This window comes from Bolinopsis microptera, chromosome 10 (genome assembly GCF_026151205.1).
Source record: "Bolinopsis microptera isolate Bmic1 chromosome 10, MBARI_Bmic_1.0, whole genome shotgun sequence".
NCBI classification, from domain to species: Eukaryota; Metazoa; Ctenophora; class Tentaculata; order Lobata; family Bolinopsidae; genus Bolinopsis; species Bolinopsis microptera.
Window position 1 is genome coordinate 15,569,368 of NC_087081.1, and position 19,817 is coordinate 15,589,184.

At 34.7% G+C, this 19,817-nt stretch overlaps 3 protein-coding genes across 6 annotated transcripts in view; all 3 read right to left on the reverse strand.

Annotated features, from left to right (window-relative positions):
* LOC134822083 (myosin-15-like) overlaps positions 1-177 on the reverse strand; it is a 72,820-nt gene extending 72,643 nt beyond the window's left edge. For both annotated transcript variants that reach the window (XM_063832953.1, XM_063832954.1), the window contains exon 1: positions 89-177. In XM_063832953.1, the coding sequence (XP_063689023.1) occupies positions 89-161 (73 nt within the window). In that variant the 5' untranslated portion in view covers positions 162-177. The remainder of the gene's footprint in view (positions 1-88) is intronic.
* Positions 1-19,817, reverse strand: part of LOC134822081 (1-phosphatidylinositol 4,5-bisphosphate phosphodiesterase beta-4-like) — an 858,242-nt gene that overhangs the window by 695,031 nt on the left and 143,394 nt on the right. The gene's annotated exons all lie outside the window — the stretch shown is intronic.
* On the reverse strand, positions 89-16,610 carry LOC134822086 (pyrimidine-nucleoside phosphorylase-like). 3 transcript variants are annotated; one of them, XR_010161125.1, is made up of 15 exons: positions 15,540-16,597; positions 14,869-15,225; positions 12,922-13,033; positions 12,477-12,535; positions 12,114-12,232; positions 11,620-11,708; positions 11,298-11,414; positions 10,784-10,886; positions 9,572-9,672; positions 9,271-9,433; positions 3,314-3,474; positions 2,914-2,996; positions 2,706-2,785; positions 2,228-2,323; positions 89-1,690 (listed from the first exon to the last, which is right to left on the reverse strand). XR_010161125.1 is itself a non-coding variant. In XM_063832960.1 (15 exons), exons 7-15 carry the CDS (start codon positions 11,412-11,414, stop codon positions 1,656-1,658), a joined length of 939 nt encoding a protein of 312 aa, XP_063689030.1. In that variant the 5' UTR covers positions 11,620-11,708; positions 12,114-12,232; positions 12,477-12,535; positions 12,922-13,033; positions 14,869-15,225; positions 15,540-16,610; the 3' UTR covers positions 89-1,655. The 3 variants fall into 3 exon arrangements, 2 of the variants coding, with proteins under 2 accessions (XP_063689030.1, XP_063689031.1); XM_063832960.1 differs by having other exon boundaries at positions 15,540-16,610; XM_063832961.1 differs by lacking the exons at positions 14,869-15,225; positions 15,540-16,597 and adding an exon at positions 13,861-14,079.

The following is a 19,817-nucleotide window of genomic DNA, read 5'->3' on the forward strand; positions in this document are numbered from 1 at the left end:
TTGAGTATGTATGTTATAAATACTATTTCTTAATCATACTATCTAAAGTAATCGTTATTAATTATAACTATTTAATGTTTATCATTACCTAACTCTGAGTCGGGGGTTGTCTTTACTTCTGCTGGTTTGCTTTCATCAGTTGGTGTGACAGTATCGTCCATGACATGAGGCCTACAATGTACTAGACTATGGTATTATCATGTTTCTTTTTAAGTATACAATTATGTTCTAAAAGAGTATTTACGTACTCAGGATAAGTACTCAAAATATTTTGCATTAAGTTAATTACTTTACGAGACATATTTATGTTCGATATAATTCCAGTGACCTAAATGATTTGGGAACCTTATTTTACAAAAATAAAACCCAATATTTGAGAAAATTGAATACAAAAATCTTCTCTGATCAGCTGTTTCATCTTGTAAACAATTTCTCCGGACCCTTCGAAAGTTAGCCTCAACTTACTTTATAATCCTCCAGAGGATATAGGAGACCGCCGTGGCCAATAAAGTAGTGACAGAGCTTGCTTATTGTCAATGGAACGTGTCCAACCAAGATCATTTTAAAAGCAATTCATAATAGAATACTAGTGTTCATTAATTGTTTGATGAATCATATTTATAACTTACTGCATTGATAAGTTGATAGTAAATTGATAAAGTCTTAATTAAGGAAAATACGTGAAAAATAATTGTTTTTTCCTTTAAATTTTTTTCTCGAAAAACCACCGGCTTTCGTACCATTTAAATATGTCTCGTAAAGTAAATCATGAAAACACGAGTTTTGAAACGATGCATTTAATAGTTTTACAGCTACATTCTAAGCTTCACATAGTTTATTTGAGCAAAAAACAATAAAAGGGATTGCTCAATCTTTATATAAGATTTTTCTTCATTGAAAACAGAAGATTCCAGTCTTTTAAGACTAACAATTAATTTAACTAAGAGACAATTTGACAACATTGTGTTGTTTTAATCACATAACAACAACACAAGTTCAACAGTCAACCACATTCCGCAAGATTTATCATAACGGTAGAAAAATCAAATTATTGATTGAATACCACATTTCTCCATGCTAAATTCTTACTTTACAGTAAAAATATTTGATAATCATTTAAAAAACAGACTGAAATAATGTCGTAACACGTGGTGTGACGTCATCACAATATCATGTGACGTCATAACACGTGATGTTATCTAATTTTCTAGCATCTATAGATAAACCCCAAACTAATAATTTAAAGTCTAACTATAAATTAAACAACAATAAAAACTGCTTACTCATTTTCAAATCCAGTAACTAAACCATTGATTGAGTGTTTCCATAGAAATTAATTAATTCTTGATAACAAGTATAGTAACGTAAGCGTTATATTACACCAATGGGTATATTAAGTAGAATTTTAAACATTTGATAAATAAATTGCAACCACCGACCACTTATCAAACGGTAGAGATAGTTACAGCAAAGAAAAGTATTTGGGAAATCGTCAGTAATTGCAATTTTAATATTTTCGTCCCATAACATTAAATTTAAAATGTCAAAGCATCTGTGTAATAAATTACAACTCAAGAAAAAAGGGGTAGAGAGCCAAGGGTCGCAGCGCAAAATGTCCGCTATCTATTTTCTTTTCTTTTTCTGCGTCCGTCCTTTTACTCTTTCTTCTCAGTAACTGTTCTTTGTTCGCCTGAAGAGTAGAAAAGTTTAAACAACACACTTTAAAATGTAACACACATTTAGTTCAAGAGTATTTTCTGAGTGATCTATTGATTCACCGACTTACATGTGGGTGATTATTCACCGACTTTAATGTGGGTGATTATTCACTGACTTTAAGGTGGGTGATTATTCACTGACTTTAAGGTGGGTGATTATTCACTGACTTTAATGTGGGTGATTATTCACTGACTTTAATGTGGGTGATTATTCACAGACTTTAAGGTGGATGATTATTCACAGACTTTAATGTGGGTGATTATTCACTGACTTTAATGTGGATGATTATTCACAGACTTTAATGTGGGTGATTATTCACCGACTTTAATGTGGGTGATTATTCACCGACTTTAATGTGGGTGATTATTCACTGACTTTAATGTGGGTGATTATTCACTGACTTTAAGGTGGGTGATTATTCACTGACTTTAATGTGGGTGATTATTCACAGACTTTAATGTGGGTGATTATTCCTAATAACAATGATGTTACATGACCGGTGACCCACCATGTTCAGTGTGAACAACAACTACGTAGTCTTTAGGAACACTGTCACTTGAAACTGAACTTCCAACCTTTGATTCTTCCTTATCCTCCTTGTTATCTGGTATAAGTAAAAACAGTTACTGATAAGGTTGATAAGGTTGCGCGATTACGATTGAACGGCTTAGGTGGATATTTTTTATGGTATTGGGAAATCTTTTATTGTTAAAAGCATGTTTTAATTTAGCCTTAAGTTTATATTTAAATAATCTGTTTCTTTTATAAGTGACCTTGTTAATGAAAATTGCATTGAAACGTACAAAATATGCAGGGCAAGTATTAATTATATATTTAATATTATATTATATTTAATATTTAATATTATAAAATAAACACGAGAAAGTATTACTTCCTATTACATGCTAAACCAAATTTTGATATTCATATCAAAAGCAACATATTGGTATATTTGGTGATTGGTTATCTGGTATGAAATACTGTACCTTCTTTTTCAGCGTTTTCTTTACTGCCGCTCTTACTATTCCTGTTTCTCCTCTGTTGTTTCTTCTCCGACTCATCGTTCCTAGATAAATAATCACATTCTCAGCTCATCTCATTTAAATCACAACAAATGTATAATAAGAGGTTCTACGTAAAGCTAAATCCTGCAAATATTACAAATATTACAAATATTACAAATATTTTACAAACCTAAAGGTCCTGATAACTCTGTTGAAGTGAATCTTCTCGATCTCGAAAGCAGTATTCACTACACTCTTTATCTTTGGTGCCAACTGTAATTAAAATAGTATCAAAATACAATATAATTAAATATAATTCAAATATAATACAATAAATATAATACATGTGTAATTTGTGTTACATATTATAATTATCCGAGATTTTTAAGGAAAATAGGTTTTCTAATTTTATTTGGATGATTTACAATGACGTATCAGAGAACCATATTATGGAAATCAATTCATGTTAATTAATCAACATGGTTAAACTTCATTCAAAGGTCTTTTAATTATTATAAATGAGATAATAATTAACAATCAGCAAATTAAATAATTAACAAAAAGAATAAATTACTAATTAGCACACTAACCGTTTCCTCAGTATGATATATGACAGCAAGACAAGTTCCCACATTGACCCTACTAGAAATATCAGCGCATATTTTGATACCCTGACCGCCGCTACCGTAACCTCCCAACCTGTTGGTCACTACCCGCTCCAGGTTATCCAGCCGGATGTCTCGTATTATGCCTGAGGTTTAATAATTAATTAATTAATAATTATCTAACATAATATAATTAGAAAGATTATCTTTGTTTGCATGTATGTAATATGTATGTAATATGTATGTACGACCGCCCACGTGCAAATAAGATGAGAAAGTGAGAAATATGAAGCTGCATAGTAACCATTGAAAGAAAGTTTTAATCGCATCAAAAAATATTCATCCCAACCGAAGATACAGCCGATTTAAATGTATAACAATTTTCATTCTTACCACAAAATTCAAATTTAGTTGAAACTGAAAATATACCAGTCTTAGTGTAATTTGTTATCGATCTCAAATCAAATATTATTATGATCTGATTCATTGTTTACTCTTCCAATTATTATCCGCTCAAGACGACATCATTTCACCAACGACCATAAGCTGTTTAAGTTTCTACAAGGATAGAGTCTTTACAAAACTGTCTCCTCAAAACGACCTCCAAAACGACACCTATAAGTAGAACCATCCCCGTGCAGCCCAGAATTATAAAAGCACCCTGTTCATAACTCAGATAATGCAACACAACAACACAAATTGAATTGCCTGCACTGTATCCTACGGACACCATTACATAGAACAGCCCGGAAGAAACAGACCTGTTCTTGGTTCCCATCCCTCTTTTGAAGACAGTAACCTGTAGATCCTCCATGGCTTTAAACGCTGCCATCTCTCCCATTATTGCTCCACAACCAATCAATATAACAGCTCCATTGGCAATTAACTGAACGTTATCATGAAGTATACCCACAGCACGTCCTGGGAAGAGTAACCACATTCCTAGACCTACAATCAAGGCTGAAGTACTGATTATCTGAGCGGAAGATAAGATCTTGTGCTGCAGGAGGAGACCAGCAATAATGGAGCCAGCCCCCATAGCCAGGTTTAATAGCATGACATATACTCCACCTTGTGAGACAGAGGTAGCTGCCACTTCAGTTAGATAAGGAGACACTATTGAACCTGTGTAACCTCCTATCAATTCAAAAGTAAAGGTCACTAGCATGGGGAATATAATTGAGGTTGTCAGATCGCATAGTAAGTCTTGCTTGTTATCTTCCACACACTCTTTCGTCACATTTGATATTAACTCTAAAGGGATGCTGACCACCACCGTTTGCTGAAAGCAAGGATTTCTCTTTGTTGGGCAGCACACAGAGGTTTAGCAGCAGAATACCCGCACATATAGCGCCCGTCACCAGGAAAGTAATAGTCCAATTCTCATAGTACTGGTAAATGGAACTGCCCAGTACATTAGCTACAGCTATCCCCGAGTAACCCCCACCGTTCACAATACCCAGCACCAGCCTTCTTCTCACACGTTGCATCCTTCAGCTATCATCTTCATTCCATTTAAATTAGAAACCCCTTGTAGTAGCCGGAATACCAGCATCATCGACACGGACAGTTCCTTGGAGCTGATGAGACCTGCCATCCCAATACCAGAGCAGCAGGTTGTAGCAAGGCACATGAAGAGGCAGCTGATACCTTTAATATCGAGACCCCATCTAGCTCGTAAGTAGTGGGTTGTATGACCAGCTATCATGCACCCTGGGGCTACAAACAGGCCAAAGAAACCGATCAGGATTCCTGAAATTCCTGAAATAGTACATTATTGAAGTTTGAGGAGCCAGTGATTAGCATTTTAATTTAACGAAGCGACGTTAAGAGCTTGATTACATGATACAATAGGTAGGACAGGTAAGGTAGGATATAGGTAGGATATAGGTAGGATAAAGGTAGGATATAGGTAGGATATAGGTAGGATAAAGGTAGGATATAGGTAGGATATAGGTAGGATATAATAGGTAGGATATAGGTAGGATAAAGGTAGGATATAGGTAGGATATAGGTAGGATATAATAGGTAGGATAAAGGTAGGATATAGGTAAGATATAGGTAGGATATAATAGGTAGGATATAGGAAGGATATAGGTAGTAATAGGTAGGATAAAGGTAGGATATAGGTAAGATATAGGTAGGATATAATAGGTAGGATATAGGTAGGATATAATAGGTAGGATATAATAGGTAGGATATAATAGGTAGGATAAAGGTAGGATATAGGTAGGATATAGGTAGGATATAATAGGTAGGATATAGGTAGGATATAATAGGTAGGATATAGGAAGGATATAGGTAGGATATAATAGGTAGGATATAGGAAGGATATAGGTAGGATATAATAGGTAGGATAAAGGTAGGATATAGGTAGGATAAAGGTAGGATATAGGTAGGATAAAGGTAGGATATAGGTAGGATATAGGTAGGATATAGGTAGGATATAGGTAGGATATAATAGGTAGGATATAGGTAGGATATAATAGGTAGGATATAGGTAGGATATAGGTAGGATATAGGTAGGATATAATAGGTAGGATAAAGGTAGGATATAGGTAGGATATAGGTGGGATATAGGTAGGATATAGGTAGGATATAGGTAGGATATAGGTAGGATATAGGTAGGATATAATAGGTAGGATATAGGTAGGATATAGGTGGGATATAATAGGTAGGATATAGGAAGGATATAGGTAGTAATAGGTAGGATAAAGGTAGGATATAGGTAAGATATAGGTAGGATATAATAGGTAGGATATAGGAAGGATATAGGTAGTAATAGGTAGGATAAAGGTAGGATATAGGTAAGATATAGGTAGGATATAATAGGTAAGATATAGGTAGGATATAATAGGTAGGATATAATAGGTAGGATATAATAGGTAGGATAAAGGTAGGATATAGGTAGGATATAGGTAGGATATAATAGGTAGGATATAGGTAGGATATAATAGGTAGGATATAGGAAGGATATAGGTAGGATATAATAGGTAGGATATAGGAAGGATATAGGTAGGATATAATAGGTAGGATAAAGGTAGGATATAGGTAGGATATAGGTAGGATATAATAGGTAGGATATAGGTAGGATATAGGTAGGATATAATAGGTAGGATATAGGTAGGATATAATAGGTAGGATATAGGTAGGATATAGGTAGGATATAGGTAGGATATAGGTAGGATATAGGTAGGATATAGGTAGGATATAATAGGTAGGATATAGGTAGGATAAAGGTAGGATATAGGTAGGATATAGGTAGGATATAGGTAGGATATAGGTAGGATATAGGTAGGATATAATAGGTAGGATATAGGTAGGATATAGGAAGGATATAGGTAGTAATAGGTAGGATAAAGGTAGGATATAGGTAGGATATAGGTAGGATATAGGTAGGATATAGGTAGGATATAATAGGTAGGATATAATAGGTAGGATATAGGTAGGATAAAGGTAGGATATAGGTAGGATAAAGGTAGGATATAGGTAGGATATAGGTAGGATATAGGTAGGATATAGGTAGGATATAGGTAGGATATAATAGGTAGGATATAGGTAGGATATAATAGGTAGGATAAAGGTAGGATAAAGGTAGGATATAATAGGTAGGATATAGGTAGGATATAGGTAGGATATAATAGGTAGGATATAGGTAGGATATAATAGGTAGGATATAGGTAGGATATAGGTAGGATATAGGTAGGATATAGGTAGGATATAGGTAGGATATAGGTAGGATATAATAGGTAGGATATAGGTAGGATATAGGTAGGATAAAGGTAGGATATAGGTAGGATAAAGGTAGGATATAGGTAGGATATAGGTAGGATATAGGTAGGATATAATAGGTAGGATATAGGTAGGATATAGGAAGGATATAGGTAGTAATAGGTAGGATAAAGGTAGGATATAGGTAGGATATAGGTAGGATATAGGTAGGATATAGGTAGGATATAGGTAGGATATAATAGGTAGGATATAGGTAGGATAAAGGTAGGATATAGGTAGGATATAGGTAGGATATAGGTAGGATATAGGTAGGATATAATAGGTAGGATATAGGTAGGATATAATAGGTAGGATAAAGGTAGGATAAAGGTAGGATATAATAGGTAGGATATAGGTAGGATATAGGTAGGATATAATAGGTAGGATATAGGTAGGATATAATAGGTAGGATATAGGTAGGATATAATGGGTAGGATATAGGTAGGATATAATAGGTAGGATATAGGAAGGATATAGGTAGGATATAGGTAGGATATAGGTAGGATATAATAGGTAGGATATAGGTAGGATATAATAGGTAGGATAAAGGTAGGATAAAGGTAGGATATAATAGGTAGGATATAGGTAGGATATAGGTAGGATATAATAGGTAGGATATAGGTAGGATATAATAGGTAGGATATAGGTAGGATATAATGGGTAGGATATAGGTAGGATATAATAGGTAGGATATAGGTAGGACAGTTTAGAGTTACCGCGTTCTTTGAGCGCTCCAATGTAGAAGGAGGCAGAGCCACAAGTTCCGGAGAGGTAGAGGATAGTTTGCAGATATATTGCTGTGAAAACGATCATTGCTCTTATCCCAGAGGGAGTAACTGTCAGCCGATTCATTTTCAAAAAGGGTGTCAAATTTGAGATGAAAAATCAAACTGCTATTTAATATTGAATACTGACCAACAAGCTGGTAATTATATTTATTTGAAAAAGCAACGTGATTATTCCATGAAATGGGTTGATGTTAATTTGTTAAAAGTCACATCCTCATTCCTCATGTTACCTGTATGCACTTGTCTTTTTGTTGACACGTGTACGTAAACATATTCGAACAAGCAAAGTAATTATCATTGTTTTGTTAAAAGTCACATCCTCCTTTTGTGCTTATCTTTTCGCTGGCACGTACAGTAAAACCCCGATTTACCCCGGATCCCGATTTACCGCGGACCCTGATTTACTGCGGACCCGATTTACCGCGGACTCCGATTTACCGTGGACCCTGATTTACCGCGGATGTTTCCTTTTCCCCAAACTTCCCCCAATCGTGGTTTTACTGTATTCACATAATGCTGCAGATTATAGCAAATATAATAATTACACAGATCTGTATTCTGTAGTACCACTTACAAACTTAACGTAATAGTATCAACTGCTCTATTAAATATTGAATCAAATATTGTATTGATTGTTAAATTAATTATTAAGTTGGTTTTATCACGTTTTATGTTCACGTGATATTCCTTGACTCCATGATTTCGACATTTTGACTCAGTTTACCGTATAATTCGAATAATATTCCGTTTATTATTTTATTTTCCACTCCCCTAGAACATTCTAACATTTCGGTATATTTAAAGCCGCGCATTTAATCGGTTTGTCTTTCCAAAGAACATCCTCTAAAGAAACAAATAGGAGAAAACTTATCAACTCCACAGTATAGTACGTTTCCTTGTCTACATTATAATTCGAAAGTGTCTGATTGTATTGACCGCCCACGTGAAAATTAGGCTTGGTAAGTTGTTATTATGTCGTGTTTAAAGTGTTTTACATTTAAATCGGCTGTATCTTTGGTTGGGATAGATATTTTTTGATGCGATTAAAAATTTCTTTCAAAGAGTACTACACCTGCTTTCTAGTATTAAATATAAAAGTACATTGTGATGCGTTTACATACTGATTTTGTGATATGTTGCATAATATCACATATAACTGAGGCTGAATGGTGAATTCAGTCCAGAAAGTCTGAACCAAAATCACTCAACTAAAACAAACCAATTAAAGTCCAATTAAAGTCCAATTAAAGTCCAATTATTAAAGTCCAATTAAAGTTCAATTAAAGTTCAATTAAAGTTCAATTAAAATCCAATTAAAGTTCAATTAAAGTCCAATTAAAGTCCAATTAAAGTTCAATTAAAGTTCAATTAAAGTTCACTAACCAGGGATTCTAGACTCAATGGTAGTCTGATAACCAGCAAGTGTGAAGACCTCATCATACTTCCTATCCCTCAGCTTGTCTACCACATCACGTGACACGCCCTGTACTGCCAACATTTCTAGAAACTTCTTTAGTCCTCCCCCGTTTCTTAGCACATCAAACACCTGTAGTAGATGGTAGTTTGGTGGTGAAAATGATCAGTTATAATGTCAATTGGTATTAAAGATATAATGAAACGGGCAGCCGGCACCGGAGCTGAGACGCGAAACCAATTTGTTTCCAAATATTTTGGAATATCCTACCATTTTCTCTCCCTCCTTCAAAGATTCTACTTTCTTGGACATTTGCAGCAAATGGGCACACTGTAGAGCAAGCACATCTACGACATCAGACGAACCCTCACCTGAGGTGGTTAAAAACATTTTAATTTTTATTCTCTAATAATATCAAATATCGGTTCTCTATTTGTGTAAAATCCGGATTGGAGTATTATTTATGAGTCGCATTGTTGTAATGTATTCTGGGTAAAATTATCTTTATCACGGTTGTTGCGACAAGTAAAAATGCTCTTATTAGGGAAAGGAGATTACTCGACGTTTCAATGTAACTACATCGTATTCATGATCTCAAATTATTTGTTATATAGTAGTGTTGAAAGTATTAAAACATTATATTTGTGGTATAATTTGTTTAAACAAACAAACAAACAAACAAACAAACAAACAAACAAACAAACAAACAAACAAACAAACAAACAAACAAACAAACAAACAAACAAACAAACAAACAAACAAACAAACAAACAGACAGACAGACAGACACACAGACAGGCAGACAAACAAACAAACAAACAAACAAACAAACAAACAAACAAACAAACAAACAAACAGACAGACAGACAGACAGACAGACAGACAGACAGACAGACAGACAGACAGACAGACAGACAGACAGACAGACAGACAGACAAACAAACAAACAAACAAACAAACAAACAAACAAACAAACAAACAAACAAACAAACAAACAAACAAACAAACAAACAAACAAACAAACAAACAAACAAACAAACAAACAAACAAACAAACAAACAAACAAACAAACAAACAAACAACATACTTGATTTCTCTTGGAGAATTTCTCTTTAGACTCTTAACTTGCGAACAAATTGAAGCAGCAAACTTTAGGCTAGAAACTTTATTGAATTGAAATAATCATTCCACGTAACAACGTCTTCTTCAGTTCTCAAATTATTTGTTATATAGTAGTGTTGAAAGTATTAAAAAAATTTTAATACTTTCAACACTACTATACTACTGTATAACAAATAATTTGAGAACTGAAGAAGACGTTGTTACGTGGAATGATTATTTCAATTCAATAAAGTTTCTAGCCTAAAGTTTGCTGCTTCAATTTGTTCGCAAGTTAAGAGTCTAAAGAGAAATTCTCCAAGAGAAATCAAGTTCAAATGCGACTCATAAATATAGCCCCCTTGAACTATTTAAACAGCATACCAGAGAGAATTTCAATAACATCTTGTATCTCGAGAGGGTATCCCAGCATCTTACTGTAGGGAACGGTTGCGTCACTCACTTGTACTCTACACTTAATTCCCAACTGGGGAGTGTTGTATTGTAAATCACTGTTTATACAGCAGGGTGTCATAGTGTACATAGTGTACATAGTGTACATAGTGTACATAGTGTACATAGTGTACATAGTGTACATAGTGTACATAGTGTACATAGTGTACATAGTGATCGAATTTGCTAAATTATGTGATTTCATATTCATTTTAATATTGCTATGTGTTTAAAATACTTTAGCTCAATAATGACTATTATGTTTAAATCAGTTTGTGACCATTGTGTAATGAGTGCGTAAACAATATGTGACCAATATATGACCAATACGTGAACAATATGTAACCAGTAAGTGACCACAATAAGTGACCACAATAAGTGACCACAATAAGTGACCACAATAAGTGACCACAATAAGTGACCACAATATGTGACCAATACGCACCTGTTTGGTGAGGGCAGTTATATCGTTAGCCTGTTTGAACACAGTTTCTCGTTTACCAATGCCTCTCCCAACACACTTCATATCTCCAAAGTAGTAGGCAGAACCGCACGCAGCCATCTGAAACAATATGTATTAAATCGGTTACCGATCTTATTAAAATTATAATACTGATCATTAAGTGATCACGTGTTAATTAAATTCTGATTATACGCATAACATGTTAATTACATGTTAATTACATGTTAATTAATCTGATTACATGCATAACTGCATAATATATATAACTCAAATGTTAATTATTCAAATTTCATAACAAATTTACCAGGCTGAAGTAACGAGCAAGATCAAGCTGCTTAAAGTTCCGACACTCTTCATGATCATGTTCATCTTACTTTCTACCAGGTTGAGATCCTGAGGTTAAAGCATCAAAAATACATTATACATTGTACATTATACATTGCATTGTGCATCGTACATTACACATTGTACATTATAAATTGTACATTATACCTTGTACATTATACCTTGTACATTATACCTTGTACATTATACATTGTACCCTATTCATTCTAACGCGCTTGACTATACCTAACAAAAAATAAGGCAGGATGTATTTTCATGAAATTCAAAGTAAAACCACGCTTGAATAATATAATGCTGAGATTATCAATTAACTTATCAATTAAAAAATTTAAATTAATTTAAAAACTTTAGGTAACATAAAGTACATTGTACAGTGTACACTGTACATTGTACATAATACACTGTACAGTGTACATTATACATTATACACTGTACATTTTACATAAAGGCTACCTGAGAGTACCCGACAAAGCAGCCGATATCTTCCATCATAGAGTTCATCTGATCGCGTGATAACTCTGGGTTAAACCCAGGAATGCATTTCAGCTTCTCCAGAGAGACGTTGTTACCAACTGTGATGGGAATGTTTTTACTGTGTGGTGAAGTATTTTGAAATATTAACATTTTTTGGACACATTATTTATATTCTCTGGATACTTAAAATTATGCAAAACTGTGTCAATTTAATCCCTTTAATCCACAAAATCACCAGATTTTCTGTGTAAAACATAATTTTAATCATTAATCTTACGTAAAATCCGGATGTTTTCTTGGGGAAATTTCCTTGTCGCATCAAAAAGAAAACATTAACCTTACCTTGAATAGAGGGAACTTTAAATCCGAGAGCAGCCAAGAGAGGAACAGCAACGAGACACCTGGAGTTAAGGTTTTTTTAAAAACATATTTGATAGATTTACAGATCTATTTTTATTTTATTTTTATTTTAGATCTAGCTTGACAAAAATATTTTTGATTGCCAGACCCACTCTTCTGGAGTGTAGACCCATCATTCTGATGGCCAGACCCACTATTTAATAGGGGCTCATAATGCGCAAAATTTGGCCGCTGTCGAGTGAGTCTGCCTAAAATTCACAGATCTAGCTGTGGGTCTGAGACAAGTTAAACCAAATTCTCTATGTCATGTATCCTGGGTTTGGACAGGATATGCCTGCTTAAAATACTTCCATCGTGTTACATAACATAATTCTCAATAAGTGTAATAGATTTGTAGTGTTGTAATTAGTTTAAAAAAATATCTTACCTGGAGTCTCCCATAACATCAGTAGCCTTGTAGTACACAACGTCCCACTCCTCCTTCACCTCCAGCTTCTTATTCTCCTCTATCATTGCTTTAGTTAGCTTGGCTGTCTCTACTGTAGGTAATGAGGGGGTTAGAAGAGGGGGGAAGGTGGCCTACACAGTGTGATGCAGACACGTGGTGTTGTGATGACGTCACGTGATATTTTGATGACGTCACAGTGAATGTGGTAGTGTGGGTTCTTGATAAGAATGTTATTTCAGGGGTAATATTCAGTGCAATATACATGTTTTAACTACATTTTTAACCGAGGCATGAAATATTTCGTTTGTTAAGGCTGTGCAAGTGGTGATCAACCAAACATTGGTGATATAAAACAATACAGTGTGTCCCGACCGCGACAACAGAGAACCAAGTGAACACGTGACGTCATCACAACAAGTGAAGATCATGTGATGCTTGGACAAACATTTGCTTGAAAACATCACAATAGTCGTGTAATGAGCAATTTATTGTCGTGAACTAATTGGGTACTCGAGCTGTTGACATGGTGGATCACATGATTGTCACGCGGCTCCTGAATGAGCCTTGAAACATTTGGAGTCAATTTGGTTTCAAATTCCGAACATAATGCACTAATTTTAAATGCAGCTCAGCTGTCAAGCTCTTTAAGAAATCCAATCAGTGCCTACTGCCTATCTATATCTCACAAAAAATGAATGGGCAAAATGAACAGGTTTCTTGTGGAGTGTCTTTGGAGTTTCAAGTCGTTAGGTTTTAAAATTTGAGGCAAGTTGTTAACAAAAGTAAATTTATCGCCTTTTTTGGGACACCCTGGATATTATATAGTATACCTAAAAAGGGAAACAACTTTGAAAAACAACTCACAAAATTTCGATGGTTTTTTATTGACAGAGAAAAAAAAAGTAAAAAACAACTTACAAAATTTGAGTGGTTTTTCATTGACAGAACAAAGCCACGTGCACAATTGGAAATCGTTGACTGCCCCAGTGGAGACTGCATGAACAAAGGATTTTATATCTTTCTCAAGCAATTCCCTCTCTCTGTAAGTCCTAATAAAGGATTTGAAATCGAATGCATGGTCCGAGCTGTTGTCACGTGCTGTTTCTGATGCCATGGCCCTAAAGTAATTAGTTAATTAATTAACTTAAGTAATTAGGAGATACGCGACGTTAACAAATGTAGATGATATTTATAGTACATGGAACAAGCTTTGGATTTCAGATTGTGGTTGAACTATTATATACATCACACATTAGGGATGTGATGGTCAATGGGCCATCAAAATAAATCAGATATGCAACATATGACCAACGATTGCAAATACAAGATGAGAAGAATTAGTTAAATTACCAGTGAACAATTACGAAGAAACTTTCAATACAAATAAAAGATATTCATCTATCAGTCACAATTTTTGGTCACATGCAAATTTCTCAGCTCTCAACTTTGTGCAAATTTCGATGGCATATTTACGAAAGCTGGGAATTGCAAAAAAAGTGCTAAATCCGATAAACGTCTATATTTCCAATTTCTTGATTTTTCATATATTTCATTTCTTTTTGAGGCAAATAAACGGTTTAAAGAATCTTGTTAAAAAACCCTGACTGTATGAATTTGATGTGCTGCCTATAGTGACTGAAAATGATTCATACATATAATTATGATTTTTCGAACATTAATACAAATAATGTGATCACCGCACTCTCAAAAGTGACAAAATAGAAAATGAAGCTGCTTTCAAAAGTCTAACTCTTAATAAAGGTGGGATTGTTCTTGATATATGATATGAAGCTTTTAAAAATCCTGCATCACTATGCGTAGTGGGTGTAATTAAATTAAATGATACTGGTTCAAACTTAAAATTTGGAAAAGGAAGCATTATGTAGCTCTGGAAAATATTATGTTTCATTTTATCTAAAGTCTTACATCTGACATCTATGAGTTTTTGGCGATTGTTCTGAGGTTGTGGTGAGCCCTTCTCTGGAGTCTCAATCTCCTTCATCATGTCCTCCAGTAGATAGGGGTCATTTTGGATTATAACTCCTTCCTCATGAACTATAAGGGTCTCCTTCACAGATATCGTCTCTTTCTTTTCGTTATGTCTCTTGTTCTTTTTAGTGGGAGTCTTTTTGTTGCTGGCTTGTACGTCTGTTTTAGAAGGGCTTCCAACAGATGTTTGTTGGTTTGAATTCTCGCTAGGCTCTGGGTTTGATTCTGAGCCTTTCCTTCTAGGTTTGTTATCCCGCTTTTTTGGACGAGAATTAGGTTTTTCAATGTCAGGTTCTGAAACAGAAAATACATGTCAGCGATCATGAGTATTCATTGAAAACTTATTGTATAATCGATTATTGTTAATCTTCAATAATACATATTTCGATTTGGTGCTTTAAATTCTAATTCTAGTTAAACTGCACTGCAATTTTATGCAAGTCTGCAAGCGCATCATTCAAAGCCCTGAAATTTACGCTGTCTAATTCATCAATATTCCTTATCCTAGCTTAATATCACTATGATACTATGGTAGACACTCGTTCTTATCAGGCAAGTAAAATATATCTAAATCATAACACTAAGAAAACCAACAACTACAGACTTACCACAAAATGGATGAAGCAAGGGGGCCCATTTTTGCGAAAGTCCAAGGTCCCCTAACTCGTTGATGAAATCCATTAATTGAGAATCACTCATATCATGATCTGATAATATGCAAAGCAAATGGTAGTAAAACAACTTCAGCTCATAAACTCGTTTCGGTGACATGGTTCTTCCAAGATTCTTTTCAATTATCGGGTCTTCCAGCGTGAAAATAGATCTATCCATTTTCTGAGTAACTTTTTTAAGGTCAAAGTCTCTTATGTCAATAGCATACATGGAACTGTCCAACTCACAAGCATAGAACCGTAAGAAATCAAGGAAAATTTCACCCTCTGAAGCTGCAATGGTTTCTTCTTGTTTAATGTAGGGAGGCTTAACAATAACATGATCTATTTTGTGCTTCCCGTGGAGGAGAAAGTTAATGTACATGAGTATGTGCCCATATGAAGATAGCCCACCTATTTTGGCACTACCTAATGAAGGTTCCTTTGAAAGCACATACTTGATGAAACGTCCTACTGCAGGAACTTTTATATTCTTTTGGGCATACGTATTCAATAATGCAGAGTTTTCCAAAACATCATGTTTGGGATCGTGATTAGAGGAAAAAGTTACATCCAACTCCATTGCATTCTTCTTGTGCTTAACAGTAAGAATTGGATGATTACCACGCCTTACAAAGTTTAACATTGTAAAGGGTGAGGAATTTCTTTTGAGAGAATCGCGGAGTGGGTTAAAGTAGGTATTTTTGCGCTTCAAGTCATAATTTGACATGACAAAGCAGTCAACGTCAGATGATTTGGTACCAAAGCCATTTATACATGATCCAAAAATGTATACATTTGCACTGGGGCCAAATGTATTATGGCAAATTGCTCTCAGATCGTCAACAGCTTCGTTTCTCTTTTGATTGAAAGCGTCATCTTGATGTGAGTTGTCATTGTAACAGTTGATAACTTCTGTTAATGTGCGAACTGCACTTTCACTTCTCTCAGGTATGTCATCAACACCAAAGTAAATTTTACCATTTCTTTTAAATTTTTCTTCCGGCATTACCTAGAAAAATTGTTTTTGAAAGCAGGAAATCATACACTTGAAAAAAACAACTTTATATTGAATATGGAATGAACTTCTGCACTCAATACACTCTTTATCGAATGCCAGAATCTTTCAAGGGGGCCGCGGGGGGGGGGGGGGGGGGGGGGGTCTTCATCGAAATTCTCTTGAAATTGATTTTATAAATGTTTCTGATAGAGGGAATTGATATCTATCAGCTGCTTTTGGTCCCCCCTGAAAATCGAGTCTAAAAATCTATCTTCTCCTACATTTTTTGAGGAATCACCCTGAAACTTTCAGGATATGTTCTAGGGATCATTTAGAAGAGATCTGTCGAGCCGAATTTTGGGATAGGCCTTAGAAATCTTGGACCTAGAAAAATCATCAAAAAATGAGGTCCACGATTTTCAAAATCGAATAAAAAAGACCCCCCCCTGGCCCCCTTAAAGCAGCTCTTAAAAGCAGAACAAAAAACAAACATCTCAAACTTTATCATAAATAATGGCTATAATACAATTGAAAGACATATATATATATCAGGGGCGGCCTGTGGGAGCTGGCTGGCGTTATGTTTGATCGACGGACTCAGAGGGCTTGTATGTAATGTGTAACAGGCGACAGCAAACACAAACTTATAAAATGAGTGAAATAGGACACCACATGTGTATGATCTCAGCCACGCAGTATGATAGTAGATAGTTCAAATCGGTCCAGTACGTTGATGCAATGATGTCCTTTATAACATGTTCAATTAACTGTGTGTTATTACTGCATGGCTGAGGTATCCAAACGAGGATCGGACGCCTCACAACATGATTTCACAAAGATCATGCGTGCGTTTACAGTCAAACGTTTGAGTAAAATAACAAGCTATATATTGCGATATTTCCGAATACTCTTTTTCAAGCACCAGATAATAATATCAGGGCGTCCACGAATGCCTGGACGCAGCAACCGCCCTCAGCAGCCGCCTCTGATATTGTTTATGTAATATTTATAACAATCTGTTGCAAAACAGGGGTTTTAAAAAGTTCAGAACTACAATGGTTCCATAGGCACCTGAATATATATAACATCCAGATCGGAACATTATTTATAAGTTGCATAGTTGTAATGTTTCTGGGGCAAAATTTTGATTGATCCCGTTTGTTGCAACAAGGAAAAGACTCTCATGATGATGAAAATCTAAATATCATAGGCTACAATGAGCATTTTAGTAACAAATAGTATGAAAGATCTGAAATTTTAAAAAAAAATAAAATCCCTAAAAATATTTACACACCAAGTTAAAAATATAAATACTTTATTTTAAAAACACAATATCAAATAAGGTGGTTGATCAGTCACTTGTGTCATTACGACGACGTCGTTATATCAAGTCAAAATATTCCCCAAAAGACTCTCAATGAAACATGAATGAAACAAGAAATTTAATTTTAGCACATTTTACAGAATAAAAAGATGTACAACAATTCATGAAATATAATGCCCATTTGGTGTATAGACTTTTTGTCCTTGACTGCTAGTTTGGTTTTGGAAGGACAAGTAACTAACGGGCAAGGAATGCGCGTGCCTGAAAGCTTTTGCACACACCAAAAAGCTAGTTCAATTAAGTTTTTAGAGACAAGGCTCATATTAGGACAAGAAGAAAATTGTTAGCAGACATTAGGGGGTTCTGTTTATAGTTGTTACTGTAGGTTGCAGTCTTGTTGTGACAAAAAATCTACACTAAAACATGCTTTAGTTTATACCGTGTAGTTATGGCCTTTGTATCAATGGTTATAATAAGCTATAAATATCTTAAACTATTATACAGTGCTAGTTACAAATTTCTTTATACTTCTTTCTCAGATTTTTTTAAAATATTAAACAAATATAAATTTATTTTATTAAAACTTTCTCACACATACTTTACTCATAGGACAAGACTTGGAAAACAGTATCCTAGGAGAATTTAATTGAGATGTGTGTGACCAGCCAGTTATAATCAGGAAAGGAATAATTCGACGTTTCAATGTAACAACATCGTATCCATGATCTTAATTTATTCGTTATAAAGTAGCCTTGAACGTGTTAAACCATCTAAATATGACGATTTTTGGGTTATTTTTAATTCTACCCAACTTTTGAATAAAAATGCTGCAGACTAGCACGTATTTAGTAAAAAATGTTGTAAACATTTAATTTGCTCTATCCAGAGCCCTTGCGCTTGCAGTAGCACGCGCCCGCCTCACGGCGGTAAAAAGGGCTCTAGCTATTAACCCACCCAACGATTTTGGCACCACTCTACAGTGGTGCCAAAATTTCCCGCGCTTTTGTCCTCATATGCGACGTGTGTAGCCTTTCAGACATTGATTGTGTAAACGAGGTGTCGTACTGTCAGTTGGTTACAATGGTCTTTTACAAATGATACACACTGATTCCAGATACAGATAACATCCTGTATAAGTTAATTGTTAGAATGTATTATCAATGATATCATTAGATTACTCAATCACAATATTATCAAATATATCATTAGATCAATCAATCACAATATGTCCTTGACATTACTCCCCCTTAAAAAAAAATATTCAGCGATAAAGTCGCGTGATAAAGTGCGCGTTTTTTTATGCGCGGCTTTAAATGCTAAAAAATGTACTTCTCTTATGCGTAAGATCTAAAATCTAGCTGTAGAAAAACCGTTATTTCTATGCTACGTAAGTTTTACAAAACATCACGTAAGTCTGAAAGCTCAATATAAATTTAAAATCAGGTTAAAAATGTATCAAATTTGTCATTAAATGCATCTAATAAATATTAGTTAAAAGTTGATACAACTTTAAATTTATCTCTCATCATAGAAATCAGTTTGTTTTTGTTCATCAACTCCATAAAAAGTTGGTTTACACACAATTCTACCTGACGAGCGAACTGTACTTTCTGAAGTAGGTTGTGGAGTAGTTGGAGAAGCAGCGTGTTGAATAGTCGGAGAAGCAGAGTGTTGAGTAGTTGGAGAAGTAGGGTGTTGAATAGTCGGAGAAGCAGAGTGTTGAATAGTCGGAGAAGTAGGGTGCGAGATGTTTTCACTAAAAGCTGCCATATCTTCTTGTGGAATATTTATAACATTGTTTCTAAATGCAGTCATATCCACTTGTACTTTGTTGAAAGGCAATTTCAGAGCTCTAGTTAAAGGTGATACTTCACTGGGATCTGCTCGAGATGCTAAATTTTCGTCTAAGTTC

Excerpts from the sequence above, each read along its gene's own strand:
- LOC134822086 (XM_063832960.1), bottom strand. The coding sequence starts at position 11,414 with ATGGCTGCGTGCGGTTCTGCCTACTACTTTGGAGATATGAAGTGTGTT. Across the intron at positions 9,673-10,783 it reads TGTTATTGAAATTCTCTCTG|GTGAGGGTTCGTCTGATGTC; the intron begins GTATGCTGTTTA and ends TAACCACCTCAG. Across the intron at positions 2,997-3,313 it reads TATATCATACTGAGGAAACG|TTGGCACCAAAGATAAAGAG; the intron begins GTTAGTGTGCTA and ends TTTTAATTACAG.